Source organism: Natator depressus, chromosome 28 (genome assembly GCF_965152275.1).
Source record: "Natator depressus isolate rNatDep1 chromosome 28, rNatDep2.hap1, whole genome shotgun sequence".
Taxonomy (NCBI): domain Eukaryota; kingdom Metazoa; phylum Chordata; order Testudines; family Cheloniidae; genus Natator; species Natator depressus.
The window spans coordinates 2135303-2160761 of NC_134261.1; the positions used below are offsets into that span (position 1 = coordinate 2135303).

The 25459-nt window shown below is 62.8% G+C and overlaps 1 protein-coding gene across 1 annotated transcript; it reads left to right on the forward strand.

Annotated features, from left to right (window-relative positions):
* Positions 1-3618: 3618 nt before the first annotated feature.
* Positions 3619-25459, forward strand: LOC141979002 (DNA-directed RNA polymerase II subunit RPB1-like). The gene is made up of 29 exons (XM_074941448.1): positions 3619-3767; positions 7414-7546; positions 7876-8012; positions 8859-9032; positions 10178-10459; positions 10630-10791; positions 11230-11450; positions 11567-11699; positions 12168-12292; positions 12551-12761; positions 12869-13078; positions 14217-14385; positions 14962-15056; positions 15861-16064; positions 16875-17097; positions 17624-17807; positions 18285-18456; positions 18770-18875; positions 19663-19868; positions 20018-20242; positions 20332-20578; positions 20952-21052; positions 21164-21268; positions 21788-21970; positions 22424-22627; positions 23292-23478; positions 23830-23943; positions 24070-24219; positions 24303-25459. Exons 1-29 carry the CDS (start codon positions 3678-3680, stop codon positions 25457-25459), a joined length of 5910 nt encoding a protein of 1969 aa, XP_074797549.1. The 5' UTR covers positions 3619-3677.

Here is a 25459-nt window from a genome sequence, read left to right on the forward strand (position 1 = left end):
GCCCAGAGTCAGAAATAAAACGTGGATGTCTGAGGATGAGCATGGAGGGCCGCTCGGTTCAGGTGTTCCCCGGGGCGGGTAGGGCTGTCTTGGCCACCCTAAATAGCCCCCCTTGAAGCTGTAAATGCCCCACCGGCGGATAACTGTCCCGCCCCTTGGATCCCTTCCTGACCCTTGGCCGTTGCAGCCCTGAAGCATGAGGTTTAAGGTGGGGCATGGGCCAAAAGGGAGCAGGGGACCCCCGCGTGGGCTCGGGTGTTTTCAGCGTGGTACCTTCGAGGCCGCCCCGCCCCTGCGTTTCCAGCCACGGTGATTGGGGGGGGGGAGTGGGAAAACCGGGGGGGAGAATGGGGGGGGTCACACAGAGCCAAGCCCCTCTCTGAGCAGCTGTACTTGGCTGGGGGCAGAAGTTGACGCCTGGCAGCAGAACTGCCCCGTGGGTGTAACATAGCGACTCCCTGAATGGCCCCGATCTCCGTCGGGGGGGGGGGGGGGGGTCTGGGCAGCACCTGGCGCGAAGGGGACCCGATCTCCGTCAGGAGGGTCTGGGCAGCCCTCCCGCCATGCTCATCATAAACTCTTCTCATTTGGGGCGGGAGGAGGAGCATGTCAGGACTCCTGGGTTCTCTCTCGGGCTCTGGGAGGGGAGTGGGGGCTGGTGGTTAGAGCAGAGGGAGCTGGGAGCCAGGACTCCTGGGTTCTCTCCCCAGCTCTGGGAGGGGAGTTGGGGCTGGTGGTTAGAGCAGGGGGGGCTGGGAGCCAGGACTCCTGGGTTCTCTCCCCAGCTCCGGGAGGGGAGTCAGAGCCAGGGATCTTACCAGAGACGCAGAAAGGCCAGGCGGACGAGGGAGGGGGGGTGATTCCGGCTTTATTTAATCTCCGCTCATCAGGACACTTCCATTCCTTCGTTACCCCAGCTTGGGGGGGGGGGGGTTATTAGCAGGCAGGAGGCCTTAGAGCGACCCCCATCCAGACCCGCTGGGGCCCCCCCCTCCGGCCCAGCTCAAGCTCCTCATTCGAATGCTAATAGAGTCACCCAGATACACGCACCCACCAGCCGGGCTTTGTACGGACCCCCTCGGGCCCGTCACTCAAGGGACACAGAGCCGGACTGGCTGGCTCCGGGGGGCAGGGAATGGGGCACGGGGCCTGTCCCCTCTAGGGGGCGCCGGCTCCCCTCCAGCCCCGGGGGGGGGGACTGGCTGGCTCGGAGGGGGTGGGGAATGGGGCTGGTCCCCTCTAGGGGGCACCAGCTCCCCTCTGGCCCCAGGGCAGGGACTGGCTGGCGCAGGGGGGCGAGGAATGGGGCACAGGGGTTATGGGCCCAATGGATTTCAACACGCGCTGGTGCCATCTAGTGCCCAACGGCAGGAGCTGAAGGCACAGCCAGGCTCTGAACCGGGGACCCTCCAGCGGAGGGGCTCTGACTTGGGGGTCCTGGATCGTACCCTCCCCCTACTCGAGATGCCCGCTGGGGGGGACCCAGCTGGCACCTGTCCTGGCATCTGCGCCTCCCTGCCGCTCACTGTACTTCCCCCGTGACCGTGCCAAATTCCCCCTGCTGGGGTGCGGAACCGTCTGTCCTCTTTCTCGGAAGCCCCGGCGTGCCTCAGTTTCCCCCGGGGAGGGGACGAGGCTTTCGGGGACGGGCTGAAAGTGACCTGGATCTGCGAGGCGGCCGGAGAGAGACACCCGCGACCCGCAGCTCCACGCTGGGCCCAGGGACGCTGAGCCGGCGCGATCGCCCCCAGATTCCCCGGCCCCTAACCGGGCAGCGCCCCCCCCGCCCCCCAGATCCGCCCCGGCCCCTAACCGGGCAGCGCCCCCCCAGATCCCCCCCAGCCCCTAACCGGGCAGCGCCCCCCCCGGCACCTCCAGATCCCCCCCGGCCCCTAACCGGGCAGCGCCCCCCCCCGCCCCCCAGATCCGCCCCGGCCCCTAACCGGGCAGCGCCCCCCCAGATCCCCCCCAGCCCCTAACCGGGCAGCGCCCCCCCCGGCACCTCCAGATCCCCCCCGGCCCCTAACCGGGCAGCGCCCCCCCCTGCCCCGCAGATCCCCCCCAGCCCCTAACCGGGCAGCGCCCCCCCCGGCACCTCCAGATCCCCCCCAGCCCCTAACCGGGCAGCGCCCCCCCCCGCCCCCCAGATCCGCCCCGGCCCCTAACCGGGCAGCGCCCCCCGCAGATCCCCCCCAGCCCCTAACCGGGCAGCGCCCCCCCCGGCACCTCCAGATCCCCCCCGGCCCCTAACCGGGCAGCGCCCCCCCCAGCCCCCCAGATCCGCCCCGGCCCCTAACCGGGCAGCGCCCCCCCCGCCCCCCAGATCCGCCCCGGCCCCTAACCGGGCAGCGCCCCCCCCGGCACCTCCAGATCCCCCCGGCCCCTAACCGGGGACCGCCCCCCCCGGCTCCTAACCGGGCAGCGCCCCCCCCCGGCACCCCCAGATCCCCCCCGGCCCCTAACCGGGCAGCGCCCCCCCCCGCCCCCCAGATCCCCCCCCGGCCCCTAACCGGGCAGGGCCCCCTCCGGCGCCCCCAGATCCCCCCCGGCCCCTAACCGGGCAGCGCCCCCCCCGGCGCCCCCAGATCCCCCCCGGCCCCTAACCGGGCAGGGCCCCCTCCGGCGCCCCCAGATCCCCCCCGGCCCCTAACCGGGCAGCGCCCCCCCCGGCGCCCCCAGATCCCCCCCCGGCCCCTAACCGGGCAGCGCCCCCAGATCCCCCCGGGGCCCGCGCTGGGATTTGGCTCCGGGCGCAGGCCCAAGCCGCGGCCTTTCCCAGCCCGCGCGTCCGGGCCACGGGGCGCCTGCCCCGGCCGGCGGCTCACGCGAGGCCCCTGGCTCCGCAGGGCCGCGCACGGAGCGTTCGAACCCCTCCCCCCGCGCCGCCGCCCTCCGAGCCTCGACTTCGCTCCCATGCCGGGCGGGCGGGCTCCCCGGCTGGCGCAGCGCTCGGCCATCTCCGGCCTTTTCCGGCCGGCCCCGCCTTTTGACTCATACATATTCACTTGCCCTCATGAATCATTCATAGAAGCGGTTAATTAGTCATGAGCACGTACCATTACAACCGGAGAGGGGGAGATTTGTTTTGGTTTGTTATTTTAGTTAAAAGACGGGGCTGATGGGTCATTCCGGGACGTACCAAGCCCTTCCTTTACGAGTAAACGGGGGGGAAAAAAATCCCCTCCTCAAAGTTCACATGGAGGGTCTCACACAACAGCGGGCTTTGCCCCCCCTCCCCGCTTTTGCACTTGGTTCAGTCCTCTTTCCTCCCTCCCGCCCGCCACCGCTTCCGTCTCAGGCGTGACCACGCCCCCTCCAGTGCGTGACCACGCCTCCTCCCGTGCGTGCTCACCCCTGCCGCCTGGCCCTGGCCTCCCCGCGGCGGGGGGAGGGAGGGGGCGAGGCTATATAAGGCGGCTCCCGGGCGCTCGCGGCTCAGTCGCGCTGAGGAGCGCGCCGGGGACGGATCGGAGGGAGGGGTCTGGCGGCCGAACGGGGTCGCGCGTGCGGGTCCCGCGGGGGGGCGGGGGTGTGTGTCGAGTGGGAGGGGCCCCCCCTACCGGTTAAGCGAGGGGGCAAGCGGTCCGGTCCCGCGAAGCGGAGGGGGCGGCGCGGGGAGACGGTTCCTGCCGCCGGAGGAGGCCGCCGCGGCGCGCGGCCGCGTCACGTGATCCGCCATGCACGGGGGGCCGCCCTCCGGGGACAGCGCGTGCCCGCTGCGCACCATCAAGCGCGTGCAGTTCGGTATCCTCAGCCCCGATGAGATGGTGGGTGCCCGGGGGCAAAGGGGGGGGGGGGTGCATGGCACAGCGTGGGTGCATGGGGGGTGCATTGCACTAGGGGGTGCGTTTGACAGTGTTTGTGTCTGGGGGTGTATTGCACAGCTTAGTGCTCTCTGGGGGTGCACTGGGGTTGTGCATTGCACTAGAGAGTGCATTGCACATTAGAGTGCTGTTTGGGGGTGCACTGGGGTTGTGCATTGCACTAGAGAGTGCATTGCACATTAGAGTGCTGTTTGGGGGTGCACTGGGGTTGTGCATTGCACTAGAGAGTGCATTGCACATTGGAGTGTTGTTTGGGGGTGCCTGGGTGGTTGGGGGCTGTGCATTGCATGAGAGAATGCATTTGACAGTGGAGTGTCTGGGGGTGCCTTGGGATTGGGGGCTGTGTGTTGCACTAGAGAGTGTATTGCACAGCTTAGTGCTCTCTGGGGGTGTGCTGGGGTTGTGCATTGCACTAGAGAGTGCATTTCAGTGCTATTTGGGGGTGTATGGGAGGTTGGGGGCATATGACAGTGGAGTATCTGGGGGTGCATTGTGCATTGCACTAGAGAGTGCATTTGAGGGTGCATGGGTTGGGGGCTGTGCATGGTACTGGGGTGCATTGCGCAGCATAGTGATGTCTGGGGGGTCACTGGAGGTTTGGGGGAGCTGTGCACTAGGGGTTCCATTGCGCAGCGTAGTGGTATCTGGGAGCGCATTGGAGTGCGGGAAGCAGTTCATTGCACTGGAGGGTGCGTTGCACAGTGTGAAGGTGTGCAAGGGCTGTGCAAAATGTAATGTTTGGGGGTGCATTGGAGGGGGGATGCTGTGCATTGCACTGAGGGGTGCATTACACAATGTAGTGCTGCTGGGGGACTTGCTGGATTGTGGGAACTGCAGTGCACCTGGGGTACAGAGAGTGAGGGGCTGTGCAGTGAAATAGGGGTACACTGCAGAGCATAGTGTTATTTGGGGGCCTGCATTGCACAGTGATGCTGTTGGGGGGGGTGCATTGGAGTGAGCGACCATGGGGGGGTGCTATGCACAGTGAGGGGGCGTGTGGGGCCCTTGCAGTGTGCAAGGGGGGTGTATGTAACAAGATCACAGAGACCCGAGGCCTCTTTGGTAGTGTCTGCATTATAAATAGGGCATATGCAATACATTTGGGGTGACAAGCTTTAGGGGGGTGTGCCATGCGTGTGGGGGAGTTGGGTTACACGGGGAGCGGATGAATGTGAGTTTGCAGGGAAAGGAGCAGGTTTGGGGAGTGGAAGTGGATTTGATTTAAATTAGTAGTCAGGAAGACTCGATTTAATCACGGTTTTCTGCATAAAAGCGCATTCTTGGTTGTTATAACCTTAATACATATTCTTCACAACGCAGAGATAGATGTGGTTTCATTTTTAGAAGGGTTACACGGTACATTTTTAAACAGTGATTTATTTGGAAAACTTTTCAGAGGAGTTTTACGGCTATATCAGTAAATGAATAATTGGTTATTTCATTTATCAAAGGTAATTGAAGGAGATATTTATGAAGTCACTGGGAGGTGAACTATCTCCAATACAGCAGGTTAATCATTAATATTTGGAGGATTTTCTTGCCAGGCTGTATTAGGAGGAGAACATCACCAGACAGACATTTCAGTTGTTTTAGTTAACTAAAACAACGACCTTAAGTAGTCTGGATTTTTTTCTTCAACAGCAGACAGATAATATTTTAACAAAACAAGCCTATGTCCCTCGCTTCTCACATTGATCTCCAGACTTCTTGTCCAAATCTATTCCGCCCCAAACAACCTTGAACTTTTTAAAACTTTGCACTTTTAGAGAGAGGTAAGGGATTGACTCGGTCTACACAAACTTGCAGAGGGACAGTAGGGTTGAGGTCTGTTATTTCTCACCTTTTATATATTTATTTGTTTAAAACAATTTTTGCTGTTAACAAGCATGTTACCTCTGGAGACACAAATCCACAGTCTGAGAACTTCAAAACTAAGCATCGCTGATGGTATCTTCTAGACTGAGCACTGAGTCCAATTGGGTAGATAGGAAGATTAACGTCAACAATCGGTACAGAAGCCCCTGGAACCCCATAAGATTGGGTCCCTAATCCATGAATTATTGGAAATCATTTACAAAATGTTTCTTAAACATGATTTGAATATATTGTTTCCTACTATAGAATTAGGATTTATAATCCCTATTTCATGATGAGATGTCTTTGAGCTATAATATATCTTAATTCAAACTTTTTATCAAACAAGTTTGATTTAAATTTTAAAAAAATCTGATTTTTTTTTTTACTTTTTATCCACCCTGGCGTGCATACACTGGACTTGGGGTACACAGAACAGCTATGGGGTATGGGAAATTGACAGGGTGCATGACATGACTGGGGTGTGGAGGTGAAGGATACTTGTGGCTAGTAACCTAATTGAGGGTGTGGAAAAGTGGGGCCAAGTTTTGGGGTGTACAAACGGGGATACTTGCGACTGAGATAATGGGGGGGTGCTGTGGAATACAGGCGGGGACAGACAGATGTACGGCGGTCGGGGCGAAATCGGGTGTTTTGTGCAGTTTGTTCCCAGGCTTTGGGAGCAACGTAGATCTTTGTGACACTGTTGTGGTGTTATTTGGGGGCGGGGGGATATTTCACGCAGGTTGCATTGGTGCGCAGAGATTAATACACGGGGGATGGAGCTGAAGGTAGACAGGGAATCATGGTGCTAATATTTCTGGTTCAATTCCTTCGAAACATTTTTGGATGTGGTTTGCACAATGTCGTATTAACGCTCAGTTGAAAGTGATGCTACCAATTGATTTTAAAAATCAATTCCAAGTAATTTTAAGTGCTGTATCTCTCCTCAAATCCTGCCAAATTTTGTCATCTTCCTGCCACATTTCAACATTTTGTACTGGTTTTTCTCGGCGCGGTTGCTAGTGTCATTGGCCATGTGAAAAGCCAACCGGCTCAAAAATCAGAAATGGTTTGATCACCCGTTTTCCCGGTGCAGTAATTTTTAAGCGCGGTTTGCAAGCGAAGGCAAGTCGAAAAATCGTAACCAAAAGAACTAGTCAGAAACCCAGAGTTGAGTTTTTGAAGTTTGTACACAGCTTCATTTTTAGGTTCATTTTTAGGACTTACCAGGAGCCACTAGATTTAGCTTTCTGAAGATCCTGACCTGATTTAGTTTGAAAGCCCTGGCAGGTTTAAAGCCTGGAGTTAATTATAGGTTGGTGCGGGGCGTGGGAGGCTTAACAATGCAAATTAACCTGTGGAACTCCATGCCACATGAAATGGAGGCAGTCTTTACAAACTGCTAGGTGTTGACAGGAATCCTAGCCCGGGTTTCATAAGGATGCAAACCAAAGGGGTAAAATGTCCTGCTCTCGGGCATTGCTGGAGGTTAAGAAATTTAGCCCCAGGGCAAAATCCAGCATTTAGCTCTGGAGACAGGATGTTGGGATAGAGGTCGGACCCATCATGAAACATCCTGGGCTTCTGATAATCCAGAAGCCCCCCACATGCAGCGTCACCCAGGCTGACAGCCCACCCTGCTGCCATTCCGGCACCTGCCTCAGTTTCCCCTGTGTGTGGTGCCACTTCCTGCACAAGCCTGACCCTCCGTTTCCATTTTGCACCCTCCCAGAAACGGATGTCAGTGACGGAGGGGGGGATCAAGTACCCCGAGACGACGGAGGGGGGCCGCCCCAAGCTGGGGGGTTTGATGGATCCCCGGCAAGGAGTGATCGAGAAGACGGGCCGGTGCCAGACGTGTGCGGGTAAGACCGAAAGACCTCTCTCCTGACTGCGGTGTGGGGGAGATGCCAGCCTGGTGTCCCCTGGGGGCTGAGATCCCTGCCCCCCTGAACCAGCCAGTCCCTGCCCTGGGGCCGGATGGGAGCTGGCGACCCCTAGAGGGGGCAGGCCCCATTCCGTGCCCCCCTGAACTGTACACCCCAAAACCCAAACGTTCCCAGGCAGGCACCTGCTGCGTTGGTTGACCAGTGCTGTTGGCTGCCCGCCAGCCCGTGGCGCGGGGGTGCCCCCAGCATCGGTGTTTCTGGGGTGCCATGGCCGCGGCGCTCACCGGGGGCCGCTCTCCCTGCAGGGAACATGACCGAGTGCCCGGGCCACTTTGGCCACATCGAGTTGGCCAAGCCCGTCTTCCACGTGGGCTTCTTGGGGAAGACCATGAAGGTGCTGCGTTGTGTCTGCTTCTTCTGCTCCAAGCTGCTGGTGGACTCGGTGAGCCGATCCGACTCCCCACGGAGGCCAGGCCTCCCCCTTGTAGGCCTCCCTCTGATCTCCAGCCACCCTTGATCCCTGCCCGGCTGGATCGATTTCTTTACACAGACTTTTGGGGCAGAGTGGGGGGGGGGGGGTTCGCTGCGCTCGGGGCCCCAGGACAATTGTCCCCGCTTTGATTGCACCCCCCCAACGGAAATCATCCCCTCCCCACCCTGAAATGAGTCCCTCATCCGTTCCCACTTCCTCTATAAGACCATACACTGGCGGTCCCCAAACGTTTGAGGGTCACGCCCCCCGTTACCTCTGTCCATGCCTGGCAGGGAGCGGTGATGCAGATAGTTAAGGGGGCTGAGGCTGCAGCTGGGACTGGGAGGCTCTGGGGTGGGGTGGGGATGTGCACAGGAGTAAGGGGGCCGAGGCTGAGGGTCGGGCCGGGGCTGGGAGTAGATTTGCCGCTCTGGGTTAGGGTAAGGACTTGGACGGGGTAAGGGGGCTGGGGCGAAGCCTCGCAAGGGGCAGGAATGTGGCTCGGAGATGGGATGGGGGAATGAGGATGAGGTAAGGGGGCTGGAGCTGCAGCTGGGGGTGGGGCTGAGGCCAGGAGCGGGAATGCAGCGGTGGGGTGGGGGACATGGACAGGAGTAAGGGGGCTGGGGCTGCACCAAAGTTGGGGGCAGGGAGGGGCTAGATGGCACTCCCTCCCCGCCATCCCCTGGACGTTTCTCCATGCCCCCCACACTTTGGGGACCTCTGCCATAGACCCATCCCCACCCACCTTGCCACACCCTTCACTGTGCATCTGCGGGTCCCTGGGTCACCCCCCGGTGCGTCTCCCCCATGCAGAACAACCCGAAGATCAAGGACATCCTGGGCAAGTCGAAGGGGCAGCCCAAGAAGCGCCTGACCCACGTCTATGACCTCTGCAAAGGCAAGAACATCTGCGAGGGCGGGGAGGAGATGGACAACAAGTTCGGGGTGGAGCAGACAGATGGCGACGAGGACCTGACCAAGGAGAAGGTAGAGAGGGGGTGACGGGTTGGGTCATAGAAACCCCCTTGGGAACTACCACCTGATGTGCTGGAATTACCTCTGAGCCCGTTTTCCCTGCCAGCTTGGGACTCCAGAACCCTGCCTTGTTCAGCCAGACACACCAGCCTGCTACAAACCCAGACCCAGGTCTGGTCCATGTCCCCCAAAAGCTGCAGGCTTAACTAAAAACAGCTTAAGAAGTGTTCCTGTCTCCAACACCCAGATACCCGGCTCCCTATGGGATCCAAACCCCAAATAATTCCGTTTTACCCTGTATAAAGCTTATACATCTTAAACTCATAGAATCCTAGAATATCAGGGTTGGAAGAGACCTCCGGAGGTGTCTAATCCAACCCCCAGCTCAAAGCAGGACCAATCCCCAACTAAATCGTCATAAATTGTCCACGTTCTATAACGCTGGTAGAGAGAGATGCACAGCTGTTTGCTCCCCCAGGAATTAATTGCTTGCTCTGGGTTAATTAATAAGCAAAAGTGATTTTATGAAGTATAAGAAGTAGGATGTCAGTGGTTCCAAGTAAAAACAGACAGAACAAAGTAAATTACCAATCAAAATAAAACAAAGCCGCGGAAGTGTAAGCCTAATATAGTAGGAAATTGAATACAGGTAAATCTCACTCTCAGAGATGTTTTAATAAGCTTATTTCACAGACTAGACTCCTTCCTAGTCTGGGCCCAGTCCTTCCCCTGGTACTGTCCTTGTTCCAGCTCAGGTGGTAGCTAGGGGATTTCTCATGACTGCAGCCCCCTTGGTTCTGTTCCACCTCCTTATATAGCTTTGGCACGAGGCGGGAATCCTTTGTCCCTCTCTGGGTCCCCACCCCCTCCTTCTAAATGGAAAAGCACCTGGTTAAAGATGGATTCCAGTACCAGGTGATGTGATCACATGTCAGGACGACTTACAAGTAAGCAGCTGTCTACAGTCAATTGCCCTGGTTAATGGGAGCCATCAAGATTCCAAACGGCCATTAATGGCCCCCACTTTGCATAATTACAATAGGACGTCAGAGTTATATTTTATATTCCTAGGTTCAGATACAAGAGTGATACATTCATACAAATAGGATGACCACACTCATCCTGACCGGGACTCCCTCCCTCCCTCCCCCCTGCAGGGTCATGGCGGCTGCGGGCGGTACCAGCCCCGCATCCGGCGCACCGGGCTGGAGCTCTACGCTGAGTGGAAACACGTCAACGAGGACTCGCAGGAGAAGAAAATCTTGCTCAGCCCGGAGCGGGTGCACGAGATCTTCAAGCGCATCTCGGACGAGGAGTGTTTCATCCTGGGCATGGAGCCCAAGTACGCCCGGCCCGAATGGATGATCTGCACCGTCCTGCCCGTGCCCCCGCTCTCCGTCCGGCCTGCTGTGGTCATGCAGGGCTCAGCCAGGAACCAGGTTGGCCCCGGGCGGGAGTCGGGACTCCTGGGTTCTCTCCCTGGCGCTGGGAGGGGAGTGGGGGCTGGTGGGTTAGAGCGGGGGGGGGGGGAGGGCTGGGAGCCTGGACTCCGGGGTTCTCTCCCAGTGCTGGGCCGCTCCCTGACTCCCACCGTCTCCCCCGCTCTCAGGACGATCTGACCCACAAGCTGGCGGATGTGGTGAAGATCAACAACCAGCTGCGGCGCAATGAGCAGAATGGGGCGGCCGCCCACGTCATCGCCGAGGACGTCAAGCTGCTGCAGTTCCACGTGGCCACCATGGTGGACAACGAGCTGCCCGGCCTGCCCCGGGTGAGCCTGGCTCTCCTAGCTGTGTTGGGAGCCGTGCAGTGCATGCTGGGACTTTTGTAGTCTGTGCCCCTGCCTGGTGCATGCTGGGGTTTGTCGTCTTCATAGTCCTGCTCCTCTGCTCAGCCAATGAGAAAGCATTGCGTGCTGGGGCTTTTACACCATATGTCTGGGCATCGTTGGCATGGCTTGTAATGAAAAGCTGTCTGCAGAGCGGTGTCCCTGCTGGGCCACTTGGACCAAGGTGCAGGAGTGCATGCTGGGATTCATAGTCTCTGGCTTGGCTTGAGGGCCAGCGTTGCATGCTGGGACTTGTAGTCTTGGTGGGCGGCACCGCCACGTTAATGATGAGGGTGGTCCCTGCATGCCCTGCTTTACCCATTGCTCAAGCCCTTGGGGAGCGTCCGAGCCCAGTTTAACCCCTCCTTTCTCCCCCGGCAGGCTATGCAGAAATCGGGGCGTCCCCTCAAGTCCCTGAAGCAGCGGCTGAAAGGGAAAGAGGGGCGCGTGCGGGGGAACCTCATGGGGAAGCGGGTGGATTTCTCCGCCCGGACGGTCATCACCCCGGACCCCAACCTCTCCATCGACCAGGTGGGGGTACCCCGCTCCATCGCGGCCAACATGACCTTCGCTGAGATCGTCACGCCCTTCAACATAGACAGGTGGGGCAGCCAGCGAGCCCGGGGGGGTGGCGGGGCTGGGGGAGAGGGGGGACCAGCACCCCCCCCCCCCCCCCCGTTAACATCTCTGCCTCTCCTCCTCCCCCCCCTCCCCATAGGCTCCAGGAGCTGGTACGCAGAGGTAACAGCCAGTACCCGGGGGCCAAGTACATCATCCGAGACAACAGCGACCGCATCGACCTGCGCTTCCACCCCAAGCCCAGTGACCTCCACCTGCAGATCGGCTACAAGGTGGGAGCGGCTGGGGCCCAGGGGGTGGCCTGGCCCAGGGGGGACTCGAGTGCCCCCGGATGGGGGCAATGCCTGGCTCTCGGGGCAATCACTTCCCTGGTCTGTCAGAGAACCTGCCCATGACCCTGGTGGGGAGGGGGTCTCAATACCTTAAAATGGGGGCGATGGAGAGGGTTCAGATTGGGGGAGGGGATTTTGGGGGCGGTGGTTGGGGGAAGGGTGTTGGGAGGTGGGTCTCTGGGGCGGGGGGGGGGGTTGAGGGATGGGGTCTCTGGGGCAGGAGTGTGTTGGGCAGGTGGGATGGGGATGGGGGAGGAGTCTCGGGAGTTTGACTGGGGAAGGGTGTGGGGATGGGATTTCTGGGGACAGGAGGCTGGGGGGGAGGGGCGGCGTCTGCGGGGCGGGGGTCACTTGGCTGCCTGGGGTGACCCGCCCCACTCACACCCTTCCCCCCCGTCCCCCCCCCAGGTGGAGCGGCACATGTGTGACGGAGACATCGTGATCTTCAACCGGCAGCCCACGCTGCACAAGATGTCCATGATGGGGCACCGGGTGCGAATCCTGCCCTGGTCCACTTTCCGCCTCAACCTCAGGTGTGGGGGCCGCGGGCTGTACCCCTCCCCTCCCCGCCTGAGCTTTCAATCCCCCTGATCCGGGTGGCCCTGTGCCCCCCATGTGTGTGGGAGCCCCCCCAAGCTGGTGGGTGCAGGTGCAGTGTTGCGGGTCTGTTAACCCAGCCCTGATGTGACCCCGGCTGCCGTGAGGGGCTGATCTGCCAGGCAGAGCCCCCCACCCCCGTAGCATTCGGTGCCATTCCCCACCCTCATGGGCTCCGTTCCCCTCCCCCACAGCGTGACCACCCCCTACAACGCTGACTTTGACGGGGACGAGATGAACCTGCACCTGCCCCAGTCGCTGGAGACGCGGGCGGAGATCCAGGAGTTGGCCATGGTGCCCCGCATGATCGTCACCCCCCAGTCCAACCGGCCTGTCATGGGCATCGTGCAGGACACCCTCACGGCCGTCCGCAAGTTCACCAAGCGAGACGTCTTCCTGGAGCGGGTGAGCGGGCGGCCGTGCGCGAATCCCGGGGTTGGGGGGTGCTGGGCCAGGGGAGGGCTGGGCCAGCTTCCCCCCTGACACTCCCCTCCTCCCCCCCGTCTCGCCAGGGCGAGGTGATGAACCTGCTGATGTTCCTGTCCACCTGGGACGGCAAGGTGCCCCAGCCGGCCATCCTCAAACCCCGCCCGCTCTGGACGGGCAAACAGATCTTCTCCCTCATCATCCCGGGCCACATCAACTGCATCCGCACGCACAGCACCCACCCCGATGACGAGGACAGCGGGCCCTACAAGCACATCTCGCCCGGTGACACCAAGGTACCTGCCCGGGACAGGGTGATGGGTTCCCCCCGGGGTGCCACTGAGCCCTCCCTTCACTGTGCCAGGCTCTCAAGCCCCTTCTCAGCAGATCCCCAGCTGTCGAATCACACAGAGTCTCCAATTGGCTCTCTGTGGAAGAACTCAGGTAGGGGATGCGCAGCGCTCCTGTGCGTGTGAACCCCAAATTATATTGGCTTGCGCTGTATAGCCCTATCTGCACTGCGCAAGCTGAGAAAATGCGCCCCCTCCCTCATGTGTCGGCGATGTACACCGCTTTTTATATGAATTGCTGTCATGAAGTGGGAATGTTCTTAATGTTTTCTCTGACTACTGGGGGGGTGCCTCAGTTTCCCCTATGTTTTTCTTACATTTCTAGGTGGTGGGATAAGGGTGTGTGATTGTTGTAGAGCCCTAGAGGGCAGGTGCGATGGTGTCTGCACAGAGAATGGTTGACACCCTGTCTCCTGGTAACTGATAGCCTGGCCCCCTCCTCTGCAGGGTGCCAACTGAAGGGGTTGGAGAACAAAGAGATCAGGTGGACCCCTGGTCCCAGAAAGAGACAAAGGCCAGAGGAGGCACTGGAGGGGGTTTCAGTTTGGAGCTGGCTGGGGAAACGCACTGGGGTCTGGGCTCTCTACCCCCCAAGATGGACCTGACTGAGGGGTCCTGTTTTCTGTATCCACAAGCTCTGTTTTGAACTGGGTTCCTGTCTAATAAACCTTCTGTTTTACTGGCTGTCTGAGAGTCACAGTGAATTGCAGGGAGTGGGGAGTGCACGGCTCTGACTCCCCCACACTCCATGACACCTGTGACCCCAAATTATATTAGCTTGCGCTGTATAAGACCATCTGCATCGCGCAAGTTCAGAAAATGCACCCCCCCTCACGTGGCAGGAGATATACACTGCTTTTGAAACGAACGAAAAATAACTGGATTGAACTACGAGAGGTGGATTTTAAATGATGATCGGAGATAGCGAACAGATCAAAGCAGATTCCCTTAGTAAATCAACAGTTCCCATTGCATAGGGCTGTCTCTTGCGAGGTTTCTATTCCACCCGGTTCCTCGGCCTAGCCAAGCTTCACAACGTCCCATGCGTGGACGAGATCTGACTGTCCCGCTCCGCTCCTGCCAGGTGATCGTGGAGAACGGGGAGCTGATCATGGGCATCCTGTGTAAGAAATCGCTCGGCACCTCGGCAGGCTCCCTGGTGCACATCTCCTATCTGGAGATGGGGCACGACACCACCCGCCTCTTTTATAGCAACATCCAGACTGTCATCAACAACTGGCTGCTCATCGAGGGTGAGTCTGGGGGGAGCCCCCCTGCCTTGTGCCCCAGGAGGCAGCTTTCCACCCCCGAGCAGGTGCCGTGCTCCGGCTCCTTGTCGACAGGGCTCCTGCAGAAAGGAACTGGCCGCTGCCAGGTGCTGCGGGGGTGACCAGGGATCCCCCATTGGGTGGGGGGACTGCACAGACCCCTCCCAGACAGAGATCGGGGCCCCGTCAGGCACAGAGATAGTCCCACGCACTGGACGCCTTCCGGTCTCCGAGACAAAGGGGGATCGCTCGATGTCAGGAAGGACCCTGATTTCCAGCCCCCCCGGCTCTAACCACTAATACCCACTCCCCTTCCAGAGCTGGGGGGAGAACCCAGGAGTCCCAGCTCCCAGCCCCCCTGCTCTAACCACCTGTCCCCACTCCCCTCCCAGAGCTGGGGAAAGAACCCAGGTGTCCTGGCTCCCAGCGCTATCCTAACGGCTGCTTCCTGGAGGTGGGTCATGAGCCTTGGGAGACCAGACCCCCCCCACGGGTGGATCCGGGGGGTGGGGGACCGGGTCTGACTCTGTCTCTCTCTCCCCCTTCCCCCCCCGCCCCCAGGTCACACCATCGGCATTGGGGACTCCATCGCTGACGCAAAGACATACCAGGATATTCAGAACACCATCAAGAAAGCCAAGCAGGATGTCATAGAGGTGCCAGGGATGGGGGGGCGGGATTGGGGAAGGGGGAGCCAGCCTGGCCCCTTTGTGCTGGGGTGAGGGGGGGAGCAGTGGGGGTCTGGGGTTGGGGCACGGTGGATGGGTTGTGGGGGGTCTGCGATTTGGGAGGCTGGGTTTTGGGGTGAGGGTTGGGGAGGTGGTGGAGCTGGGTTGTGTGGGGCTGTTTTTTGGGGGGTTGTGGGGGACGGAGGAGGATGGGTTGCGGTGGGCTAGGTATGGGGGTTGGCAGAGGGGTTTTGAGGATGGACTGGGGGGGCTGGGTTGGGGGGGCTGGGTTTGGCGGTAGTGGAGGGACGTGGAGACTGGGTTTTGGTGGCTGTGGGGGCTGGGTTTCAGGGGGGCTAGGGTTGGGGGCAGTGGAGGGATGTGGGGACTGGGTTTGGGGGCAGTGGAAGGGTGTGGAGGCTGGGTTTTGGCGGCTGTGGGGGGCTGGGTTTGGGGGCGGGGGGGCTGGGTTTGGGCATAGTAGAGGGACGCGGAGACAGGGTTTCCGGGGCTGTGGGCATCGGGGTTTCCGGGGGGCTGGGTTGGGGGCAGTGGAGGGGGGTGGAGGATGGGTTTCAGGGGGGCTGGGTTTGGGCATAGTAGAGGGACGCGGAGACTGGGTTTCCGGGGCTGTGGGCATCGGGGTTTCCGGGGGGCTGGGTTTGGGGGCAGTGGAGGGACACGGAGACTGGGTTTCGGGGGGCTGGGATCAGCCCACCAGAGGCCCCTGTGGGAGCAGGGCTGGCGGTGGGTTTTGGGGGCCCCCGCCTCTCACCCCGTGCCGCTCCCCAGGTGATTGAGAAGGCTCACAACAACGAGCTGGAGCCCACGCCGGGCAACACGCTGCGGCAGACCTTCGAGAACCAGGTGAACCGCATCCTGAACGATGCCCGCGACAAGACCGGCTCCTCCGCCCAGAAGTCCCTGTCCGAGTACAACAACTTCAAATCCATGGTGGTGTCGGGGGCCAAGGGCTCCAAGATCAACATTTCGCAGGTGGGTGCTGCCGGCCTGGCTGGGGCTAGAACCCACGGAGTGGGAGGGGCCTTCTCCCAGCCTTGCCCCTGGCTTGGGCCTTCTTCCAGCCCCGCCTCCTGGGTTGGGAAGGTGAGAGTGGGCAGGGTCTTCTCTGAGCCCTGCCCCCTGCGTTGGGATGGTGGGAGGGGCCTTCTCCCAGCCCCGCCCCTGGGTTGGAAAGGTGGGAGGGGTCCTGGCTTGGGAAGGTGGGAGTGGGCAGGGCCTTCTCCTAGCTCTGCCCCTTGTTTGAGAAGGTGGAGGGGCCTTCTCCCAGCCCCACCCCCTGGGTTGAGGGCGGGGCTCTGGGACAGCCCTCCCACCCAGTGGTAGGTTATCACCATGTCCCCAGTCTCTTTTAGGATCTATAGGGCTGGGTGTGCGGGGAAAAGCATCATGGAAGCTCCCAGACAGATTTGGGGAACCATGTGTGCAGAACTGGGGGAACCCCTCTGTCCGGACCTGGTGAACCCCCAGAATGGGATTTGTTCAGGCCCCTCGGTCCCAGCTGTGGATAAGTCGGCAGGGACCTGTGAAGTCCCCTGGCACAATGGGGGGAGCCTGATCTCGGTGTGCGGGGGATCCATCCCACGGGGCCAATGGGTGAGAGCTGAGACTTGGGGAGGCTGGGTGAAGGGGGGGAGACCCAGGCCTGGCTTGGCCAGGGGGTATCACCTCAAGTGAAATGGGGGGGGCCCCAAGAGACAGGCTGGGGAAGCCCCAGCTCTTGGGGGCGCTGGGACCAGGGTTGGCACTGGGGTCACTTTTCCCGCCCCTCCCTTCCCCCCCCAGGTCATTGCCGTGGTGGGCCAGCAGAACGTGGAGGGGAAGCGCATCCCATTCGGGTTCAAGCACCGGACGCTGCCCCACTTCATCAAGGACGACTACGGCCCCGAGAGCCGGGGCTTCGTGGAGAACTCTTACCTGGCCGGCCTGACGCCCACCGAGTTCTTCTTCCACGCCATGGGTGGGCGCGAGGGCCTCATCGACACAGCTGTCAAGACAGCAGAGACTGGTGAGCGGCTGCCGCCGCGGGGGGGGGGGGGGGGGGGAGTGCTCTCCCCTGGCAGGCAGGGCTGGCCCCCGGGTGGCCCCTCTCTCACTGAGATACTGCGACAAGCTGCAAACCCCTCCAGGTCCTGCGCTCACACAAATGTTCACACCCGGCTGAGTTTACACTAGGGCTTTTCACCAGCCACTCGATGGTGAGGCTCCAGCCAATTCCCGCCCTGCCCAGCCAAGGACCCCGTCCTGTCCCGGTCAGAGGCCCGACCCAGAAATCCCTCCGGCTGGGACCCACCTCCCCGGTTCAGTCTTTGTTCCCCAGACGGGTGTCGAGTTGTGGGGGGAGCTTCCCCGTTTTTTTACAGCTTCTTCCCGCTTACTGGGAAGACCCTTTGCCGGAGTCAGTGTTCCTTGTGTATTGAGAACTTGTGGCTGGTGAAGATGGGGGTGCCAGGGTGCCGCTTGCGGGTATCTAGCTGGCAGTGCCCGTGCCGTTGGGCGCCCCCCCACGCTGATGCCCACTTCCCCATCCCCAGGGTACATCCAGCGGCGGCTGATCAAATCCATGGAGTCGGTGATGGTGAAATACGATGCCACCGTACGCAACTCCATCAACCAGGTGGTGCAGCTGCGGTACGGGGAGGACGGGCTGGCCGGGGAGAGCGTCGAGTTCCAGAACCTGGCCACCCTCAAGCCCTCCAACAAGGCCTTCGAGAAGAAGTGAGCGAACCTCGCCGTGTGTGTGGGGTGCCATTCCCCGCCTCCCCTCTGCCCCAGAGGTGGCTGCATCTTAGTGTCAGGCGAGGGGTCCCCGTGTCACCAGCCGCTCCGCCCCAGAGGTGGCTGCGTCTTGGTGCTGGGTGAGGGGTCCCCGTGTCACCAACCGCGCCCCCCCCCCCCCCAGAGGTGGCTGCCTCTCTGCCAGGCGAGGGGTCCCTGTGTCACCAGCCGCTGCGCCCCAGAGGTGGCTGCATCTTAGTGCCAGGCGAGGGGTCCCTGTGTCACCAGCCACCCCACCCCAGAGGTGGCCGCATTGTGGTGCAGAAGTGTACATTTGGGAGTACGGGTGGGGAAAGGTTACAGAGGGAGGGGTGTGGGGGTGCAGGGAGCAGCTCCGATGGGTGGGTGGCAGTGTGGGGCAGAGGACCCCCCTCCCCCCGCAGCTCTCACTCCTGGCCCTTCTCCCCCCTCCCTCAGGTTCAAGTTTGATTACACCAACGAGCGGGCGCTGCGGCGCACCCTGCAGGAGGAGATGGTGAAGGACATCCTGAGCAATGCGCACATCCAGAACGAGCTGGAGAGGGAGTTCGAGAAGATGCGCGAGGACCGCGAGGTGCTACGGGTCATCTTCCCCACCGGCGACAGCAAGGTGAGTGGGTCAGCGCGGGACCCAGGAGTCCCAGCCCCCCTCCTCTGACCCACCAGCCCCCATCCCGCTCCCAGAGCCGGGGAGAGAACCCAGGAGTCCTGGCTCCCAGCCCCCGCTCTAACCACTAGCCCCCACTCCCCTCCCAGAGCGGGGGAGAGAACCCAGGTGTCCGGGCTCCCAGCCCCCCTGCTCTTAACCCGGCAGTGTGGGGCTAGGCTCTGGATTGTACCATGTGCTGAGCCCCCAGCAGTGGGGTACGGGGGGGCTGGATCTGGACTGGACCATGTGCTGAGCTGCTGTCCCGTCCCCCCAGGTGGTCTTGCCCTGCAACTTGCTTCGCATGATCTGGAACGCCCAGAAGATCTTCCACATCAACGCGCGCCTGCCCTCCGACCTGCACCCCATCAAGGTGGTGGAAGGTGGGTCCTCCCCCTGGCCCCGTCGAGGGGCCAGCCGGACCCATGGCATACTGGGACAGCCTGGGGAGTGGGGGGGTTCCTCTGTGGGGACCCTGAAACTGACCTGGGGGGTGTTGCAGGACCAATGGGTCTGACCTTTGGGGGTGTAGGAATACCCACCTGGAGGGGCCTCTTCCAGGTGGGGGGAGGATAGAGGCATCGGGGGCCCGTGGTCTGATCTGGTGCTGGGGGGGGAGAGTCTGCCAGCCCTGGAGGAGCCTCTGGTCCAATCCAGTGCCAGGGCTGGGGGGCCTACCGGACTGGGAGGGGCCAGTGGTCTGGTCTGATCTGTGGGTGGGAGAGGATACCAGCCTCGGGGACTTGTGGGCTGATGTGGGGCTCCGGGGGGAGTGCCAGCCTGGAGGGACCCAGGCTTCAATCCGGGGGGTGCTGGCCTAGGGGGCCCAAGGTCCAGTCCAGGGGGTCTGCTGGCTTGGGGAGGGCCTGGGGTCTGGTCCAATCGGGGGGAGGAAGGGTATCTGGTCTGCTCTGATCTTATCCGGGTGAGGGGAGTATGCAGGCCTGGGGGGCCCATGGGCGGATTCCGGGGATGGGGGAAGGGTACCGGCCTGGGGGGCCCTTGGGCGGATCCGGGGGGCAGGGGAGAGTGTACTGGCCCGGGGCGGATACAGGGGGCAGTGTATCAGCTGTGGGTGGAGCTGGAGGGCAGGGGGGAGTGTACCGGCCTGGGGCGGTTCCGGGGGTGTTGGGGCGACCCTGGGGTGTGTCTGATGCTGCCCCCCCCCAGGCGTGAAGGAGCTGAGCAAGAAGCTGGTGATCGTGAACGGGGACGACCCGCTGAGCCGGCAGGCCCAGGAAAACGCCACCCTCCTCTTCAACATCCACCTGCGCTCCACCCTCTGCAGCCGGCGCATGGTGGAGGAGTTCCGGCTCAGCGGGGAGGCCTTCGACTGGCTGCTGGGCGAGATCGAGTCCAAGTTCAACCAGGCCATCGTAAGCGCCGGGGGCGGGCGGGGGGAGGCGGGGCCGGGGTGGGCAGACATGGGGGGGCGGGACGCCCGAGGGAACGGGGGACGATGACGGCGGGGCCAGGGCCGGTTCCTCCCTCTCTCCGGTTCTGACGCTGTCTCCCCCTCCCGCAGGCTCACCCGGGCGAGATGGTGGGCGCCCTGGCGGCCCAGTCGCTGGGCGAGCCCGCCACCCAGATGACCCTGAACACCTTCCACTACGCCGGCGTCTCGGCCAAAAACGTCACGCTGGGCGTGCCCCGCCTCAAGGAGCTCATCAACATCTCCAAGAAACCCAAGACGCCCTCCCTCACCGTCTTCCTGCTGGGGCAGTCCGCCCGGGACGCCGAGCGGGCCAAGGTAACGCCGCGGGGCTCTGGCGTTGCTCGGGGGGGCCATCGGGGGGAGGCTGTGTGGGGTCCCCCTCACCCCGTCTCCCTCCCCCGCAGGATATCCTGTGCCGGCTGGAGCACACGACACTGCGCAAGGTGACGGCCAACACGGCCATCTACTACGACCCCAACCCGCAGAGCACGGTGGTGGCGGAAGACCAGGAGTGGGTCAACGTCTACTACGAGATGCCCGACTTCGACGTGAGCCGCATCTCGCCCTGGCTGCTGCGCGTCGAGCTCGACCGCAAGCACATGACCGACCGCAAGCTCACCATGGAGCAGATCGCCGAGAAGATCAACGCCGGTGAGGGGGCCGGGGGGGCGATGTGCGGGGCCCATCTTCCCCCCCCACACACACACACACCTCTGAGGTGGCAGGAGCCTTCATGCTATCCCAGCCAGGGGGGCAGAGATGTGTTCCTCACTCCCCAAGCTCGGATTTGAGGCAGACTCCAGTCCACTCTCATGCTTCAAGGCTGCAACCTACAGGGGTCAGGAAGCATTTATGGGAAATCAGGCAACCGTGTGGGGTTTCTTTCCCCCACCTACCTCTGAAGAATCGGCGCTCACCCCACAGTGGTAGATGGGTTATGGGGTGGGGAGGCTCTCTGGGGAAAGGGGGTCTGACCCACGGCGGGAAGCGGGCTGCGGCTGACGGCTCCCCCTCTCCGCCGCAGGCTTCGGGGATGACTTGAACTGCATCTTCAATGACGACAACGCGGAGAAGCTGGTGCTGCGGATCCGCATCATGAACAGCGACGAGAACAAGATGCAGGAGGTGGGTGCCCGGGGCGGGGGGGCATCCAGCCTCTCCCGGCTGCGAGGGGGGAGCACCGGGGGGGGGGCCGCTGGCTGAAGCTAACCCGGCCCCTCTCCCCGTGTGGCGCAGGAGGAGGAGGTGGTGGACAAGATGGACGACGACGTTTTCCTTCGCTGCATCGAGTCCAACATGCTGACGGACATGACGCTGCAGGGCATCGAGCAGATCAGCAAGGTGAGGGGCCTCCGCCGGCCCCGGGGCACCCTGGGTAACTGGGCCACAGCCGGGGAGTTACAGAGCCGGGCTAGGCCGGCCCCGGTGCACTCTGCGGCAGGAGCCGGGCAAAGGGCTCGGTAGGCGGCGCTCTCACGGTTCCCACCACCACGGATGTGAAACCAGGGTCAGCATCAGTGAACCCCACTGGACCCCCCCCCAGGGCCTGTCACATCAATCCCGGTGTCCTGGCCCCCCCCCCCCCCGGTCTCGGGGGAATCCCGTTGGGTCACTCCCTGTCCTCCCCTGCAGCTTCAGTCGCACCATGTCCTTCACTTCCTGTCCTAAATTACTGGTACCATGTCTGTGCGGCTGTTCAACCCACGCCCCACCCCAGAAGCAGCTTCATTTCAACAAAGGGATCCCCGGATTAACAGCCCCGGCACCCCAGAGGTGGCCGCATCTCGGCGCCGGGCGAGGGGTCCCTGCCTGGCCCCCGGGGGCGCACCGTTGACCTCCCCTGCGCCCCCACCCCCCCAGGTGTACATGCACCTGCCCCAGACGGACAACAAGAAGAAGATCATTATCACGGAGGACGGGGAGTTCAAGGCCCTGCAGGAGTGGATCCTGGAGACGGACGGGGTCAGCCTCATGAGGGTGCTGAGCGAGAAGGATGTGGACCCCGTGCGCACCACGTCCAATGACATCGTCGAGATCTTCACCGTGAGTCCGGACGCCTGGGTTCTCTCCCTGGCGCTGGCAGGGGAGTGGGGGCTGGTGGGTTAGACGGGGGGGGGGGCTGGGAGCCAGAACTCCTGGGTTCCATCTCCAGCAGAGGAGTGGGATCTAATGGTTACAGCAAGGGGGTCTGGGAGCCAGGACTCCTGGGTTCCATCTCTAGCAGGGGAGTGGGATCTAATGGTTACAGCAAGGGGGGCTGGGAGCCAGGACTCCTGGGTTCTCTCCCTGGCTCTGGCAGGGGAGTGGGGGCGAGCAGGGGGGGGCTGGGAGCTGGGACTCCTGGGTTCTCCCCCCAGCTCTGGAACGGGAGTGGGGGCTGGTGGGTTACAGCAGGGAGGGCTGGGGGGAGATCCTGCAGTATCTGGGCCCGTTGCCCGCCCCTGCAGAGGGGGCACGACGCTCGGCGGGCTCTGGTGACCCTCACCCCCCCCCCAGGTGCTGGGCATCGAGGCGGTGCGCAAGGCCCTGGAGCGGGAGCTTTACCACGTCATCTCCTTCGACGGCTCCTACGTCAACTACCGCCACCTGGCGCTGCTGTGCGACACCATGACCTGCCGCGGGCACCTCATGGCCATCACCCGGCACGGGGTCAACCGCCAGGACACCGGCCCCCTCATGAAGTGCTCCTTCGAGGAGACGGTGAGCCGGGGCCCTCCCGCAGGGGGCGCTGTGCGGGGGGAGCGCCTGGCTCTTCCAGCCCCGGCCTCTCCCGGCAGGGGGGCTGGCTATGGGGAGGTCTCCTGGCTACCCCAGTCCCAGCCCCTTTCAGCAGGGGGCCCTGTGGGGCAGGAGGGCTGGTTGTGGGGGAGGTCCTGGCTATTCCAGCCCCAGCCTCTCCTGGCAGGGGGTGCTGTGGGGCAGGAGGCTGGCTATGGGGGGGGGGCTCCTGGCTACCCCAGTCCCAGCCCCTTTCGGCAGGGGCACTGTGGGGCAGGAGGGCTGGCTGTGCGGGAGCTCCTGGCTATTCCAGCCTTGGGCTGTCCCAGCAGGGGGTGCTGTGGGGGGAGCTTGCGGCTCCTCCAGTCCCGGCCTCTCCCAGCAGGGGACGCTGTGGGGCAGGAGCTCTGGCTGTGGGGGATGCTCCCAGCTTCTCCAGTCCCAACCCCTCCCAGCAGGGGGTGCTGTGGGGAGTGGGGCAGGATGCTGGCTGGGGTGGGGGGGCTCCCGGCTACCCCAGTCCCAGCCGGGGGTGCTGTGGGGGGAGCTTCTGGCTGTTCCAGCCCTGGCCTCTCCCAGCAGGGGGCGCTGTGGGGGGCGCTCCTGGCTCCACCCCTGACCCCCGGCTCCCTGCCACCCCCTGCAGGTGGACGTGCTGATGGAGGCGGCGGCCCATGGGGAGAGCGACCCCATGAAGGGGGTGTCGGAGAACATCATGCTGGGGCAGCTGGCGCCCGCCGGCACCGGCTGCTTCGACCTGCTGCTGGACGCCGAGAAGTGCAAATACGGCATGGAGATCCCCACCAACATCCCCGGGCTGGGCGTGGGCGTCCGTGAGTACCCGCCGGGGGCCGGGGGCCTGGGTTCTCTCCCCGGTGCTGGGAGCGGGCTGGGGGCTGGTGGGATAGAGAAGGGGGGCTGGGAGGCAGGACGCCTGGGTTCTCTCCCCGGCTCTGGGGGCTGGTGGGATAGAGAAGGGGGGCTGGGAGGCAGGACGCCTGGGTTCTCTCCCCGGCTCTGGGAGGGGAGTGGGGGCTGGTGGTTAGAGGAGGGGGGCTGGGAGCCAGGATGGCTTTTGGGGGGCAGTGGGGGGGGGTCACTTCCTGCCCAGCTGGGGGGCTGGCCTCTCTCCCTCCGTTACCCTGCTCCTGTCGGCTCTAACATTTTGCTCTCTTTCCCCACAGCCACCGGCATGTTCTTCGGCTCGGCCCCCAGCCCCATGGGGGGGATGTCGCCTGCCATGACCCCCTGGAACCTGGGGGCCACCCCGGCCTATGGAGCCTGGTCCCCGAGTGTCGGTGCGTGGAGGGGGGGTGGAGTTATCCCTTTGTGGGCAGTGGATCGGTTCTGCTGTCCCCCCCCTTACTCCCAGTCGGGGGTGCAATTGACTCTGGTAACCCGCCCCTCTTTGTCGCCCCCCACAGGCAGCGGCATGACCCCCGGCGCTGCCGGTTTCTCCCCCAGCGCCGCCTCCGATGCCAGTGGTTTCAGCCCGGGCTATTCCCCGGCATGGTCCCCCACCCCTGGCTCGCCCGGCTCCCCGGGGCCCTCCAGCCCCTACGTCCCATCGCCAGGTGAGTGTCGGGGCTTGGCCCGTGTTCCCCGCCCCCCGGCGTGCTCCCCCGCCTCTAACGGCGCCTCTTCCTCTGCCCCACAGGTGGGGCCATGTCTCCCAGCTACTCCCCGACGTCGCCGGCCTACGAGCCCCGCTCGCCCGGAGGGTACACGCCCCAGAGCCCCAGCTACAGCCCCACGTCCCCCTCGTACAGCCCCACGTCCCCCTCCTACTCTCCCACCAGCCCCAACTACAGCCCGACCAGCCCCAGCTACAGCCCCACGTCACCCAGCTACAGCCCGACCAGCCCTAGCTACAGCCCCACGTCGCCCAGCTACAGTCCAACCAGCCCCAGTTACAGCCCCACTAGCCCTAGCTACAGCCCGACCAGCCCCAGCTACAGCCCCACGTCCCCTAGCTACAGCCCAACAAGCCCCAGTTACAGCCCGACGTCGCCTAGCTACAGCCCCACTAGCCCTAGCTACAGCCCGACGTCGCCTAGCTACAGCCCCACTAGTCCAAGCTACAGCCCGACGTCCCCCAGCTACAGTCCCACCTCGCCCAGCTACAGTCCGACCAGCCCCAATTACAGCCCGACGTCCCCCAACTACACCCCCACCAGCCCCAGCTACAGCCCGACGTCGCCCAGCTACAGCCCCACCAGCCCCAACTATACCCCCACCTCGCCAAACTACAGCCCCACCTCTCCCAGCTACAGCCCGACGAGTCCCAGCTACAGCCCGACATCACCGAGCTACTCGCCCTCCAGTCCCCGCTACACCCCGCAATCGCCAACCTACACCCCCAGTTCGCCCAGCTACAGCCCCAGCAGCCCCAGCTACAGCCCGACCAGCCCCAAGTACACCCCGACCAGCCCCTCCTACAGCCCCAGCTCGCCTGAGTACACCCCGACTTCTCCCAAGTACAGCCCCACCTCCCCCAAGTACAGCCCCACCTCCCCCAAGTACAGCCCCACGTCGCCGACCTACAGCCCAACAACCCCCAAGTACAGCCCCACCTCGCCAACTTACTCCCCGACCTCCCCCGTCTACACCCCAACCTCCCCCAAGTACTCCCCGACCTCGCCCACCTACAGCCCCACCTCGCCCAAGTACAGCCCCACCTCCCCCACCTACAGCCCCACCTCGCCCAAGGGCTCGACCTACTCCCCGACTTCGCCCGGCTACAGCCCCACCTCGCCGACCTACAGCCTCACCAGCCCGGCCATCAGCCCCGACGACAGCGACGAAGACAACTGA

What these genes read in the sequence shown, in the direction of transcription:
- LOC141979002 (XM_074941448.1), top strand. Translation starts at nt 3,678, where the DNA reads ATGCACGGGGGGCCGCCCTCCGGGGACAGCGCGTGCCCGCTGCGCACC. An exon ending in ACGAGAACAAGATGCAGGAG is followed by an intron (nt 21,053 to 21,163) that starts GTGGGTGCCCGG and finishes CGTGTGGCGCAG; the next exon opens with GAGGAGGAGGTGGTGGACAA. An exon ending in GCATCGAGCAGATCAGCAAG is followed by an intron (nt 21,269 to 21,787) that starts GTGAGGGGCCTC and finishes CCACCCCCCCAG; the next exon opens with GTGTACATGCACCTGCCCCA.